General features: G+C 37.4%; 1 protein-coding gene across 3 annotated transcripts in view; it reads left to right on the top strand.

Moving 5' to 3' along the window:
* Positions 1–287: 287 nt before the first annotated feature.
* The window catches only part of ctnnal1 (catenin (cadherin-associated protein), alpha-like 1), a 124,780-nt gene continuing 110,431 nt past the window's right edge, over positions 288–14,636 (top strand). For 2 of the 3 annotated variants that reach the window (XR_015515627.1, XR_015515626.1), the window contains exon 1: positions 288–572. Coding sequence is in view for 1 of the 3 variants with exons in the window: in NM_001144054.1 (NP_001137526.1) it covers positions 477–572 (96 nt within the window). In the remaining 2 variants the exon portion in view is untranslated. The remainder of the gene's footprint in view (positions 573–14,636) is intronic. The other variant, NM_001144054.1, reaches the window with a different exon arrangement.

Here is a 14,636-nt window from a genome sequence, read left to right as displayed (position 1 = left end):
CTATTTAACTATCGACATTTAGGATAAAACAATGATGATAAACAGTATATAAACAATTAACATTTTAGGGTAAAACCATAGTAATAAAAAGTCTATTCAACAATCAACATTTAGGATAAACTTATAAAAACAAATAATAATGAACTGTATATTTAATAAACATTTTGGGATACAATTCAGATTGAGTTCGCGCGCGTGCGTGTGTATGTGTGTGCGTTTGTCTGTCTCTCTCTCTCTCTCTCTCTCTGTGTCGGATACTGACTCGCCAGTGGCTGCAGCAGTCACTCACTCACTTCTGTGCTTGTAGTTTGCTATATTGCATGTACATGAGCAGTCCGTCATTCAGGAGCGAGTGCCCGTGGATTTTAGCGCTCTCATCGCCTGCTTTTGAACTAAACCTAACACACGCTTGCGGCATTGGGAGACCAGCAAACTCGGTGTTGTTGTGAGCTCCAGCGGGGGTCGGATCGGCGGGAATGGCTTCGTCTCCGTGCGGCGGTGGGAACTTTGATTGCGGGTTGGAGATCCAAACTCGCTCGGTGGAGCAAACGCTCATCCCGCTCGTGTCTCAGGTGAGTCTGGATTACAAAAACTTCTCTGCTGGGTTATTAATCATGCAAAACCCACAGTCAATCTTCCTTTGTGGGCTTTGGAAAAAAAACTACTTTTCCGTGTTTTGTGTAAAGGTTAACCAGAACCCTTAATTACAACAGCAGAGTTTCGGCAAGAGATAAAAACATTGCTGCTGTTTTAAAGTTTACATTGCCTATGAAGCTTCAGTCTGCTTTTGTCTTAATTGCTTTTTAGGTGGTAGTGGTGGCACTAGTTTCAGTTTAATTAGCAATTATTGTAGTAATCATTGTATTTTACGGGAAAATAGGGTTGCCATAGTCATTTAATGCCAGTGGAGTTTGTTGTTTGTGTTTGGCAGGATCACATGCTGAATAAACAAGAAGTGAATCTTTGTTACAGGTTATTATGTATATTTTTTGCTTATGTTTCAGTACACTCGGAGTCTCAAGTTCAAGGTATTTGTTTGGATAAAATGTAATTAAAACACAAAAGGTTATTTGTGCATATTGTTTAATTAAGGTAAATTTGATTTTATATTAGCACATTCAGACTTTCTCTTTGATAAAATAATTTTAGAAAAGTTTTCTTTGCAAATTTTAAATAGTGAAATCATATTATCAGCCGATGACTATCAAAGTACAACATTGTTCACAGTCAAATATATAGTGCTAATGTTGTTTTGACGTCATGTCATTTCAGACTGAATATTCAAAGTACCACAGTAAACAATATAAGGAGCGTGCCACAAGCTGTCATTGAACAAATGTGAACTTTACCTTAATAGGGAAACTGTTGCAGGTTATTTTTCTGAGAGAGTATGTAAACTTCTGTTTTAGTACACTCAGAGACTCAAGTTCAAAGCATTTGTTTAGATAAAATATAATGAAAACCTCAAACGTTATCTGTGCATATTTTGTTTAGTGTAATTTTTTTAAAATTTGGCATCATGCTTATGGCGATTGTAGCATTGCTGTCATAACAGTTTAACATTTTGGCAATTTTGTGCATGCTTGCTTAAACATTAACACTTTTCTCTTTAGACTTGGCTGGTATTTTTTTTTTAATCTTATTTACTTTTAGAGTGCTTTGGTCATAAATTTTGATGCATGTGGTCCATTGATTGTGTTTGCAGAAACCATTGGATTGATTGGGTTGGAAACACGTCCGAGCTCTGTTGAACTGGATTGAAGTGTTCCATGCAGTACTTGCTGCTGTAGTATGATTGTAACCTGCAGTCTGTAGTTATAGTACACAAACTATATAATTTTGCTACTGTAGGTGGACAGCAGACAGCTGCGGATTTCCATTTCTCATTAAAATATATCAGGTTTCACCATGGTGATGGTGACAACTACACATACCATATGCATGCTGTTTTGAAGCACATGGTGTTTTGGTTTGAAAGCATCTGTGAGAAATCTGTGTCCATGTGATTATCACATGAACAAGTATTGTCATTTCGAAACCCTGCACATGCTATACTAGGTATACATTATAAAATGTTGAGCTATTCCAGATGACCAATGTGAAACGGATGTGATATTTTTTTCAGTCTTGCTCCTTAATGGTGTTCCTGTATCATAGTGTATAGGCATACTCGCACTATGTACAGTTGTCTTGAACCGGGCTGAAGCATGCTTGTCTCCCTCGACGGCCCACCCTCACATTGCATTCGGGCCCGAGCAAGCTTACATCATTGATGATATCAATGCTATATTGGTTATATCATTTTAGATGTTCAAGATGCAGTAACACGCAGTCAAATATTTCGCCAAACAGATCAGCCACTTTTGACGCTCATAAACAATCATAAAGTCCTTGTGCTGCAGTAATTAGGAGGTTTGCTGAAGGTGCAGCGGTCGTGCAATAAGGGGTTTGCGTTCATTAAACTGGAAGAATGATAATAAATCCATATGAAAAAGTCCCTTAAAAGTCACGTCTCGTCTTCAGTTTCGGGCTCACGTGCGCTTTTCTCTCGTACACTATAAGTGAACTGTGCTCTGGCACACCTCTTCCAACCATGCCAGGGCAGGCCAACTGAACCGTGCCTAAGCCCGATTCAGAGCACTCACACTATTCAAACGATCCAGGAAATGGGCCTGGTCACGGTTCAGATAGCATTTTGAGAGTGCGCCCTAAGGTACATCAGATTGCTAGCCCTGTTTGATTAAATAAGTGTACACGCTGCCATTTTAAACACTGTGGTGCACATCAAGTTAAAGATATGCAACTTAGGCCCCTTTTACAATGATATGCTTTTGTTTTAAAACTGTGTTTTAGAATGAAAACAATCCGAGACCACACTGGCGTTTCACCTAGCATGAACAACTCTCTGTCCACACTATAGCACTAAAAACTCGAATCACGTGACCACACACTCACTGGTATGCACTGCAGCAGATGCGGACATCTGAGCTCCAGGCAGTCAGCGGGTGTTTTGAGCACACCTCCCCAGATGAGAGCAGCGCAGGTCTGACAGTTTATCTAGTATAAACCGCTGGATTTCATCTCACTATAGTTGTTAAACATGATATTTAAATCATCTTGTCTCTAACTATCAACTCTTTGGTGTTTTGAATCTATTATTTGTTCTCAGATAATGTGTTTTGGCTGAGCACAAAGATAAGTTAATATTAATTTATGTAACCACGTACACTGATTCTGCATATTGACTGATTGCTTGCCTTTTCTATCTATATTGTATAAACATTGTATTATGGCCATTATTGATTATTAAAACTGATATTCAGCAAAAGAGAGGATATGTTTCATATTTTTCGAAGAAAATGAAAGGAGGTAGTTATGTTATAGGCTCTGTTTTTATATAAATATTTGAGTGTCTGTTAAGTTAATATCAAAATGAAAATTGGCAGTTCCTTATATCATGTTTTTTTTTTATTGTTGAGATGCAACAATGTATCCAGGGTAATGTGAATGACGCTCTAAAGTAGCCTACACTGTTCCCTTTGCAGATTTACCTGATGTGTCCTTGGGAGTTTGTTTTCCATATGAAACTTGCAAAGTCTGTTCTTTGGGCACCTATTTTGCCCTTTTTTTTCAAGATGTAGGTAAGCCTTTTGTGTCTCCAGAATGTGTCAGTACAGTTTCTGCTCAAAACACCCATCTGATTATTTATTATACCTTTGAGTATATTGGAAATTTGAGCCTTTTTGACTTTGTAGCTATGATGGGTGCTTCTCCTGCTGCATCTCGCGCATAAGCAGCGAAGTGACATAAAAGAATGAAGCAGATCTCCTTTACTATAGCAAGAACTTTACCAACGGTTATTTAATGGAATTTTTGTGGAGTTAATTCAAGCCTTTCTACAACGAGTCACACATAATGTCGTTTTAAAGTTTGCGTACATCTACGGGGACACATACATGCACAAACACACAGACAATTGTGTTTAGCTTTGCCATGTTTTTGCATGACAAATGTGACAGGATACACATTAATATCCACTGCTGTATGGACATCTGCTATATTATTGTACAAATAAACCTGATAGAAGTCCATGAACCGGGACTGAAGCGTCTTTTTTTTTTTTTTATAATTGCACTGACATGTGGCTGTTCTGAAAAATTACGAAGTTATTTTACTCTATTGCAAACAAGCACTGTTTTAGAAACGTTTTAACCTTGTAAAACTCATTCTTAAGGTGCTGCTGATCACAAAGAGATAGATAAATAGATTGTTTAACCCCAGTTGTTTTGCGCACGTCCTTTCTTGTGGATATGATTATATGCATTACTATGGAGACATGTTAATACGCGGCTGTCAATCATTTCAGTGTGCTGTGTTTTCAGGGCACAAAAACTCCAGGGTATAGTGTGGACGGAAGGTGTAACTGTAGCAAAACTTATGTCTTTTAAAGCTAAAGGTGCTTTCACACCTTGACTTGTTTCAGAACCCTGATCTTGCTCTGTTTATTTGCCGCAAGCATACGCTCATATGTTTTATTCCTCTAGTCTACAGTATATTAAATTGCATCATAGCTTATATGATTCATCATTAGGTATCATCATCATCATAGCAGTCTACAAACATGTCATACCCAAGTTTGTTACATCCAAGTTGCAGAATGTAATTTGTGAGGATCTCATAAGATTGCTGAAATTGCACAGTCTGCAGAAGGCTTTAGATCTGACATCATTAGATTATCTTGCTCCATTCCACCCTACTGAGGACAAGCGGTTTGGAGAATTAATGGATGGACGGTCCATGCTAATTGAATTGCAGGTTGGTTTTGTCTTGTGACGGGAGCTGCATCTTTTAAGGGTGTTGTTTAAGGTTTGCTAGTTAGTGATGCTCACTAGGAAGGCTGATGGTAATGAGGCTGAAAGGTCAGTGTTAGAAGACATGCTAATCGCCCATTCAGTGGACCTTTGGGGTAATGGGACTTCTTTCAGAGCATTGCAGATTCCGGACAATAGATGGTCAAAGTGGCCTTGGTCACAACCCTTCCCCCTACAGTTTTGTCAAACGCGATTGTGCTCTTTCTGTAAGCATTAATGACCAGATAGAAATGTAAAATATGTTGTCCAAATTCCCTCAATTGTCTGGAATTGGATTGCACAGTTGGAGGGCACTTTGAAATCGTCTCCAAAGAAATTTTCTGTTGTTTGATTTCTTCCAAAGGGATTTGAGCTGAATTAAAAAAGTATTGGAGGTCCAATTTTCATAGTGAGACATAAAGTTTGAATGTGAAAATGCATATAACCTCTGAAGCTGTAAGACCAACAGTGCAGAGGTCAGTTGAGTGCCCTCACTAGTGATCTGAGCATGATAATGAAGAGGAAATGAAAGCTTTGTGCTAACGAGAAAGGGTTTTCAGAGCTTATTTAGTGAGTCATTTTCAGTATTGTGATATTGAGCATCCTCATGCATGGACAGACACGCGCATACACACACGCATGCATACACAAAGAGGCACTGATCTCCTCCAGTTATCCTCTCTGTTATCAGTCTTACTTTCACAACTGTGTAATTACTGCTGTTATCCTCTCAGGCCAAGATCAGTCTGTCTGTGTTATTGCCTGTTGGCCCAGTCTGCCATCATCTTTAAGACACTGAAAGACAGTTGCTGAAAAGCTTTCACTTTTTTTTATTTTATTTTTTTATTAAACTCCAGTTTTTATATTGTCATTGATAATGGATGTTGATGTGGTGGATATTTTTGGCCTAGATATTTGGTAATACCTACAAAGACTTGGTCTACTGTCAGCGCCAGTAGCCTAGTGGTAAAGTGCACCAACTTACAGCACAGAATTGCTTACGGTGACCCGAGTTCGAATCCTGGCTCGAGTTCCTTTGCTGATCCTTTATTGCGCAAATACCAATAAGTCATTACAGAATTCGCTAGTTGTTTGGTTTTTGTTTGTCCTGATTGATGTTGTTTTCAAATACAATAAATCTTTTAATGTACAAATATAGTGGTGCTCATTCAGTTTTGGTGGGTGCTTTTACATTTTTTATGGTGCCCCTAAGTTTTTGAAGTTGGGAGTCGGTGCTACCAAGTAAAAACGTTCATTTCAAGCTCTGCATAAGACAAATACTATTTTTATTTATTCCTATTTTTATTTATTTATTCATTGGTCTGTCATTATTTTTTAGTGTAAAATTATTACTTATGCTTAAATGTAAAAAAAACATAAAGAGAGAAATGGACTACTGTTTTTTTATATTATTTTGTGCTTTAATAATTGGTTAATAGTTACTGAGCAGCAATAAACAACACTTGAAAATATAAGGAGTTTCCATGTGATTTTTCTTCACTAGTAGTGTTTTGAAATTAATGAACGTATGATTTTTGTGATAACCGTGAAACCATGATTATTCTTCAGACTATAATTGCACAACCAAAATCTGTAATTGTTCCATTCCTACTCTGCTCCCAATGTTTTCCTGTCTGAAGTCTCCACTGTATATCTACTATATGATGTCTCCACTGTATATCTACTATATCTCCACTATATCATACTAAAGGTTAAAACCCCTAAAAATATTAAAATAAAATAATAACTAATAATAAAAAAAAGACTTGTACTACTTTTATTTGGCAACAATATAACTTAAAATGTAAAGGTTTTTAAATAGTTGTGCAGATGACAGTGTTGTCAAGACAATTCTCATTCACTTATATCTGTGAAATTTAATTAAAAATATCGAGCATTGACAAGTTTTTTGATTTGGTTGTCAAGTACATGTCCATAGACTTTAATACCAATGCACATTACTCCACTTTAAAAAACAAAACACTTTAGTAGTTTACACAGATTTTTGTTGAATTTAATGATCAATGTGTAAAATTTTTGTACAAACATCCTTAGTTTCTAAATTTAAATCTAAGTTTGAAAGCACATAAAGTAAAACATGAGTAAGTGATTATATAAAAAGCATGGGAAGATATTTTTAAATGCATATTTAAAGGAGTTGCAACCTTTTAAAGTACTCAAACCTTTTGATAATCACTTTTCATGTGTCATTATAAAATGCTTTATACATCAAAATGCAAGCAACATCCAGAAGCATCAAATCAGCGTGTGACACATCAGCAATGTGATTACATTTGTAAAAATATTGTAATAATTGCTTTTAACCTAAAGAGAATATTTGTAAAAATGTATTAAGAAATAAGAGTGTTATTCTCACATTGCATATAAAATGTATGATTATTTTTTTGTATCATTGAAGTTTTAACCTTTTTATTTTAGCCGATAATTAAAACCTTTTTGAATTTACAGCCCTATGACTATAACTGAGACTAATAAAACCACACAGAACAATCATAACAATTTCGAGTTTCAGTTTCACAGTACGTGCTTTGATTTTGGATTTTGGACCAAAGCCAGGACAGGATTTATGAAATTACCAAGTCTTTGATCTAATCAGAATGCTTTTAAACGGCTGTGACAAGAAGTCTTGTTATTTCATATTTGTGTTAGCCGTGTCCTTATTCTGCAGGACTAAGTGTTGTTTTTCCAGAAAAAAAAGGGATTTCAGCGATAATTGGCTGGAAATACTTGCTCTGCTTTAGTTTATTAGATTGAGCCCTCGTGCTTTTGTAAGCTCCGTGCCATCTGCACTTATGTGAACCTCTGAATTCTGAAAGGTGGTGAAAGTGAGAGATTTTTTTTGTGTGTGTGTGTGTGTGTGTGTGTGTGTGTGTGTGTGTGTGTGTGTGTGTGTGTGGGCTGTGTGTGTGTGTGTGTGTGTGTGTGTGTGTGTGTGTGTGTGTGTGTGTGTGTTCAGTTAAGCACACAATTGAGCCAAAGTTACATTCCATATGCAATCCCTCATGAACTGGAAAACTTTTTGTCTCAGTGCTACAAAGCTGTTCGGTAAAAACACATTGAATGTGCCATGCACAGATTAATCTCTGTTCTGTAGAACGTCAAAAACGAGACACCGAGTTGCATGTAATCGCAAGAGAACTTCCTAGGAAATGACATCACAAGGAGCACTGTTAGGATAATACATCAACCAAGAGCAGAAAGAGTAAACCTGGTGCCTCCTGCAGAGAATGTGACAAGAGTGATGGATGAATGTGTGCTCAGTGTAAACTGCTTAGGATTACATGACCAAAACCCTTCAGTGGCAGAACAAAGCAAGCTTCATGCTCAGTATGCGTGAATGTATGTATGCGTGAAGGCATGTTCTCTCTGTTGACTTGACTGCATGTAGTCCTTTTTGTTCCATGTGTTTGTTTAACCAGTGGAGGTGTAAAAACGGGAAGCTAGAGCTGATAAGAGCCGTATTGTCAACTGCATCCCTCATCCAGAAACTTCTGTAGGTGTAACTGATCCTGCATACTGTTCGTACCATGGAAAGTATTTGAGTCACAGCACGTATAGGGAACATATTATGTGTATAAATAATAATAATAAAAAAAAACAACTGGGGGTGGCAAGGTGGTTCAGTGGTTAACACTGTCGCCTCACAGCAAGAAGGTCGCTGCTTCGAGTCCCGGCTGGGCCAGTTGGCATTTCTGTGTGGAGTTTGTATGTTCTCCCTGTTTTGGCATGGGTTTCCTTCGGGTGCTCCGGTTTCCCCCACAGTCCAAAGACATGCACTATAAGGCAATTGGATTAACTTAATTGGCCTTAGTGTATGAGTGTGCGTTTGTGTGTGATTGTGTATGGGTGTTTCCCAGTACTGGGTTGCGGCTGCAACGGCATCCGCTGTGTAAAACAAACGCTGGAATAGTTTGTGGTTCTTTCCGCTGTGTCAACCTCTGGAATGGAGACTAAACTGAAGGAAAATGAATGAACAAAACAACTGAGTCATTTAACAGTCTAAAGCCGGGGTCACCAATCTCGTTCTAGGAGGTCCGGTGCCCTGCAGGGTTTAGCTCCAACTTGCCTCAACACACCTGCCTGAGTGTTTCAAGTATACCTAGTAAGACCGTGATGAGCTTCTTCAGGTGTGTTTGATTAGAGTTGGAGCTAAAATCTGCAGGACACCAGACCTAAAGAAACAAGTTTGGTGATCCCTGGTCTAAAGCATGTCTGAGAATCATGAGTTTATATGTATTTGATAGTGTAAGTTACAAAACCACATCATATAGAGAAATGCTTATGCTTATTACATTTCATTGATTCAGTGATTATTTGTGAGGTGATAACAGTTCATAACAGTGCTTGGAGACTTAATAGTTATCTCAATAATTTAAACATTAACATTTTCACATGAATCCAGCCTACATGCTGAAACATTGATTGTAAATTCCTTAGCTATTCATATGCTGTAGCAATAAGGCTCTAATAGTTAACATTAGTTAACTCGCTTTGAAAACTAGGAAAGCTTTTATTCATTTGGTGATGTAAATTTCAACAACAATAAAAAAAACAACAACATTGTAGTTTTAATCTAATTACAAGTCAAAATCATTGCCCAGTCCTACTTTTCAGCGATATATACTATTATCGCGATAACAGTCATTTTTTAATCTACTGTGCAGCGAACTGCCAACTATTCCAATGCCTTTTTGTCTTTCTTTCTTTGACTTGTAGATTTATAAGGATTTTAAGCACGTCCCACCAAAAAATCTGAAAAAGATGATAAATATAATCCACTAGTTCTAGTATTAGAATGTGCCAGCTCTTATACCAGAAGGCTTTTCGCTCTGTGACTTTGTTCTTTTCACGAACATTCAGAATTTCGTCTGGTTTTCACAGCACTAGCTAATTCATAGCCTGTGGGCATAACCTTTCCAAGGCGGCTCTCAGAAGTTGCCCGTCTGATCAGGGGTGCAGTTTGAGTTTCTGCATCAGTGACAGCTTGGCTCTGCTCCAGGCTGTATTTACGTTACATGGCTATGGGACCTGTCATTGAGCAGGAAGAGATCTTAATCACCGCAAAAGTTTGATGGCATTCTTCCTCCCCTAAGCTCACGCTAAGTTCAGGGAAAAGTCTGGGAAAGAGGTGGGCTCCCTCGGCCCCCTGATGTCTTGCTGCCACCACTGATCTTAAGGCTCACGGGTAATACCCACGGACAAAGAAGCTGTCAGTTCGATGAGCTGGTCAGCTACACTCAGTGTTTCCTTTTTTTTTTTTTAGCTGGGTTTGCTTAATGTGGTATATGCACATGGATTTTTAATTTTAATCAGCCAGCCCAAGTGCTACCAGTGAACTTGCCATTACAAAATTGCCACATTTAAGATCTGTTTCTTTATAAATCAGTGATCTTCACTGCCTTATAGATATACGATATAAAGTGGGTCTCAGACCAGACAAGAAGCACTGCATTAAACTCCATTTTCCCCACCATGTCTTTAAAAGATTTTCTGCGTGTCTCTGCGCTAGCCTTCTGCTACTGATCGTGCTAGCATTTTTATCTAGTTCTATTAGCTAGTGTTAATTTTTTTTTTATGCTTGAACAACTAAATGAATGCTTAAGTCTGTTTTACTGATTGTATTTTAATTACATTACAACATCAATCTTGTAAACAGCTAGTGGCTGAAAAACACTATTTGTGTATATAGCCCTTTACCAAACAAACAATATAGGGCTGTGCAATTTATTGTTTCAGTATAGATATTTCTAAGATTTGTATCCACAATAGTAACATTGCAGGATTGCAATGTTGAGGTGGGATTATAGGTAATCAAGACCATCGTTAGTTCAAAATGCATGTTATTTATGGACTCACTGCAGAGTTTAATGGTCCGTTTCCACTGACTGGTACGGTTCGGTTACGCTTTTATGCCCGTTTCCCCTTTCAAAATGTACCAAAAAGCAAATGGTACTGTCCCACTTTTTGGATACCCTTTCGGAAGAGTACCTAACACAACTAAAAGGTGCCAACAGGCAGAGCCAGACGTGCAGCTGAGGGATGCATCACTTACTCGTGCACAAGCAGGAGAATGAGCCGTGTTCAACCCTATAGCTCAAACAAACCTTGTTGTTGTCTTGATGAACTGCCACAAAGCCAAGAAGAAGAGCAGAATCTACCCTGTGCCCCGTAGTTGTTTACAAGGCTGCCTAAAGCGTGACCGGTGTCACTTTCTTAAGCGTGCTCGCCGCACTTCTATATTTGAAATATTGAACTTTTTGAGCTGATTATAATAACATGTGCATGATTATTAAAGTGCTTCTGACATCTGATCCTTTCAGAAACGGACAAACGCGAGAGTGAAGTGTGAAAAAACAAAGGAGAAGCCGAAAAAAATGATTTTTTTCAGCAACCTAAAACATGAGCAAACTGCCATGTTTAACTATTATCATCACCTTTTGGACTATTATGAACTCGGAAATACTCTCTAACAAGATTTACATGTGCTGGTGTAGATTAAATATACAGATGAGAGGTTTGCACTGACTGTGGGCTATATTTTGTGTTGTTTTTGAACCCAAATAAGGACTAAATGTATTATGTGTGTAGTTTTTCTGTAATTGTCAACATATCGGAGACTGTAAGGGGCTGTATGTGTTCAGATATGTTGCATTTATTAATCTATTTTATATAATCGCAGACGTTACAGTACGCTATTTCACTCTATTGATCTGCAGTTATAATCAAATCATGTTCATAGAAAAGTTAGTATAACATTTATACACAAGTATTTATGTGGATAAAGCATCTTTTTTGTGAAAAGCGCTTCTCGTATGGTATGTGAATGACATGTACAGCTTTACTTCTGACATTTCTTCCAGCGAGAATGACGTCAACTGAAACTTTCTGTCGTACACCACGCCATTGGAACCCTTGATAAAGCCTGATAAAGGTGACCTGTATTGTACCGTAATACTCAGTGGAAATGGGCCATAAGCATAACCGTTTGAAAGTAAATGAGTGAAAGTTTATCCTTTGCATGTGTTTATAGACATTTTTACATTTAAAAATTTATACACAAACTAGGGCTACACAATATTGGAAAAATTAGACATTTAGTTTTATTTAGTTATTATTGAGATATTGAATTTTTCTGCAGTAAATGTTATGATATGTATAATTTCACCAGATGACTTAAAAACTGCTATTTAGAAAGAATTTATTAAATTAGATTGATCTGGATAATTCTGTGGGCAAGTTAATTATGCATGAAATGTCAGGAATAGAAAAGAGCAAAGACAGAGGTGTAATACTAGTAGTGTTTTATGATTTTCAGGGCAGTGGCATAGTATTCAAGTACAGAATTTGAATAATCAATGTAAAATAATACTGCAAATGTTTTTACTGTATAAGTAATTCAATAAAGGTATTCTTTATTAAAAAATACTATACGTGCCTGAATACTTTGAACTCTGTCAGGCCTTTAAAACATTTGCAAATGACAATCTCTCACACCATTATGGTTAAACTCTGCAATAACTTCACAAGTTCACCTTTCATGTGTACTGAACTGTTTCTCCTGGTCAACTTTAATCATAACTCAACACTGAATATCCTGTGATGTGATTGTGGATTGTGCACATTGCGATATCAATGCTGAAATGATATATTGTGCGGCGCTAATTCAAATTATGTACAATATACAGACTATATACAGTGTTATTTAAAGATACTCAGATCAGAATTTTTGCAGCCAATACTGAGTACCAATACCTAGTGGTGATCGGCCGATACCGAATACCGACTCTAATGCTTCCTGCTAATGCATAAAGCACATTTTCTCTCTATCATACTTAAGGGGAGATTTCACCTTACCCAAAAGAATAAATGAAGAATGCTGCATATAATCCCTCACACGTCTTTTTTAATAATTTCATGTGAACATGTCATGGTCAGAAGTAGCTTTACAGAACATAAAAGATAGCACAGATAGCACAATATTGGGTTCATGAAATCGGCCAGATCAGCAAGCACCGATCGAGTCGATTATCGGCCGATACCAATCGCTTGGAGCATTCCTAGTGTTATTTTACATTTTGCATTACGTTTGATTATTCTATTTCTCTATAAGAATACTGTTTGACTTTCCAGAAAACCATAAAACACAGCTTATTTCACTTTATTAATCACTTTTTATTGATGCTTGCAAGTAGTTTATTATAATTTATGCATGATTCACTCCTCTACAAAGCTTTCCAATCAAGCTAAATTAATGTATTCTTATTTGAGCTATTCTAGTCATCTGATGAAATTGCATTTATGTTACAATATATATTGCGGAAATACTAAATATCACAAGGTCAGATTTTCCCAATATGGTGCAGCCCTAATGCATTGCCCTTCAGCCTTTAAATAACACCAGACAGCACAGACAGATAATGAATCTCTCTGTTTTTGAGGCTGGGCATTCATTTGTGTCTTCCAGCATGTACTTTGGCACAGAAACAAAGCTGGCTCAAGTTGCTTTGCTTATGGAATGTGAGGGGCTCGTGACAAATACCCACTTACCTTAACAGTAATTACAATAGGCTCATTATTCTTCGGTACTGTACCATGGCTTCTATATTCTCTCCTCATACAAGCTCTCGACCTCCCTAGACAATCACACCAACATCAACATAAGCTGTGGTATTTTTTGCGGCAGTTCTGTATAATGACTTTATAACAAAAACACTGCAGTTTGTTCTAGCAGCTGAATGAGCAGAGCTGAGTCCCCCATCAGTGGCCCCTCTTACTGTGGACGATTTTAATGACCTCAAGAATTTCACATGGTTAGTGTGGGATATATCTAAGGTTTCGGCCTGGAGGAGCACAAATGTTGAGTCCTCTTTTCAGTCACCCATCACATGACCTGTGACATCTATCACCTGAAACTGTGAAGTAGTGCCTGGGTCATATTTCATCCATGTCTTTCCCAAAATATAGTAAAGGTTTAAGGCATATTTTTGGATTGTACTTTTAGGACAATTAAAGGAATAACATTTAAATCAGATCAAAACTGTTCTTAAAGCTGCTCAACAACATCCATTCTTGTGTTTGGACAATTTTGGAAAATTTTTTGATGCACTTCAAATGTTGACTACTGTAGTTCTTCCTGCATTTTCTATTCATTTCTGTTATGTTACCAGCAGTGTTTTGCTAGTTACCGAAAAATAGTTATGTTACCAGCAGTGTTTTGCCAGTTACCGAAAAATAGTTACTAGTTACAGTCATTCTAAAAGTAACTCAATTACTTTATTGATTATTTACTCCAAAAAGTAATGCATTACTGTTAAAAGTAATTTTAAAGTTAGTTTTCAAAGAACATTGTTAATGCTCCCATTAATGCCCTTATAATGTCACTTCAGTGCTGCATGAAAAATACAATGTTGATTAGCGTTATGCCTCATTCACACTACAAGTGACTTTTAGCGGCAAAGAGCGAGCGACTTCCGGCGACCTCCGTTTACCCGAGCCACAGTGACCGTTGGCGACCAGGTGGACGTGTCGAGCGACACAACAAAGTTTAGAATCCTTCATTTTTATGCAAATAAAGGGCCACTTTCATGAGCGACAGCCAATAGGAGCACCTGTAGAGCTCACGTGATCCTGAATTAATTCTCTCAATTAAATATTTACCAAGTAACGGACATACGCATCATATTGTAATGATGACGGAGGTAATATATTTAAAAAGTAATGTGTTATTGCCCAACACCGGTTACCAGTAGGCCATTCAAGATGTAG

The sequence above is a fragment of the Danio rerio genome, chromosome 19 (genome assembly GCF_052040795.2).
Source record: "Danio rerio strain M-AB ecotype USA chromosome 19, GRCz13ab, whole genome shotgun sequence".
NCBI classification, from domain to species: domain Eukaryota; kingdom Metazoa; phylum Chordata; class Actinopteri; order Cypriniformes; family Danionidae; genus Danio; species Danio rerio.
This window is presented reverse-complemented; position numbering and strand designations above follow the sequence as displayed.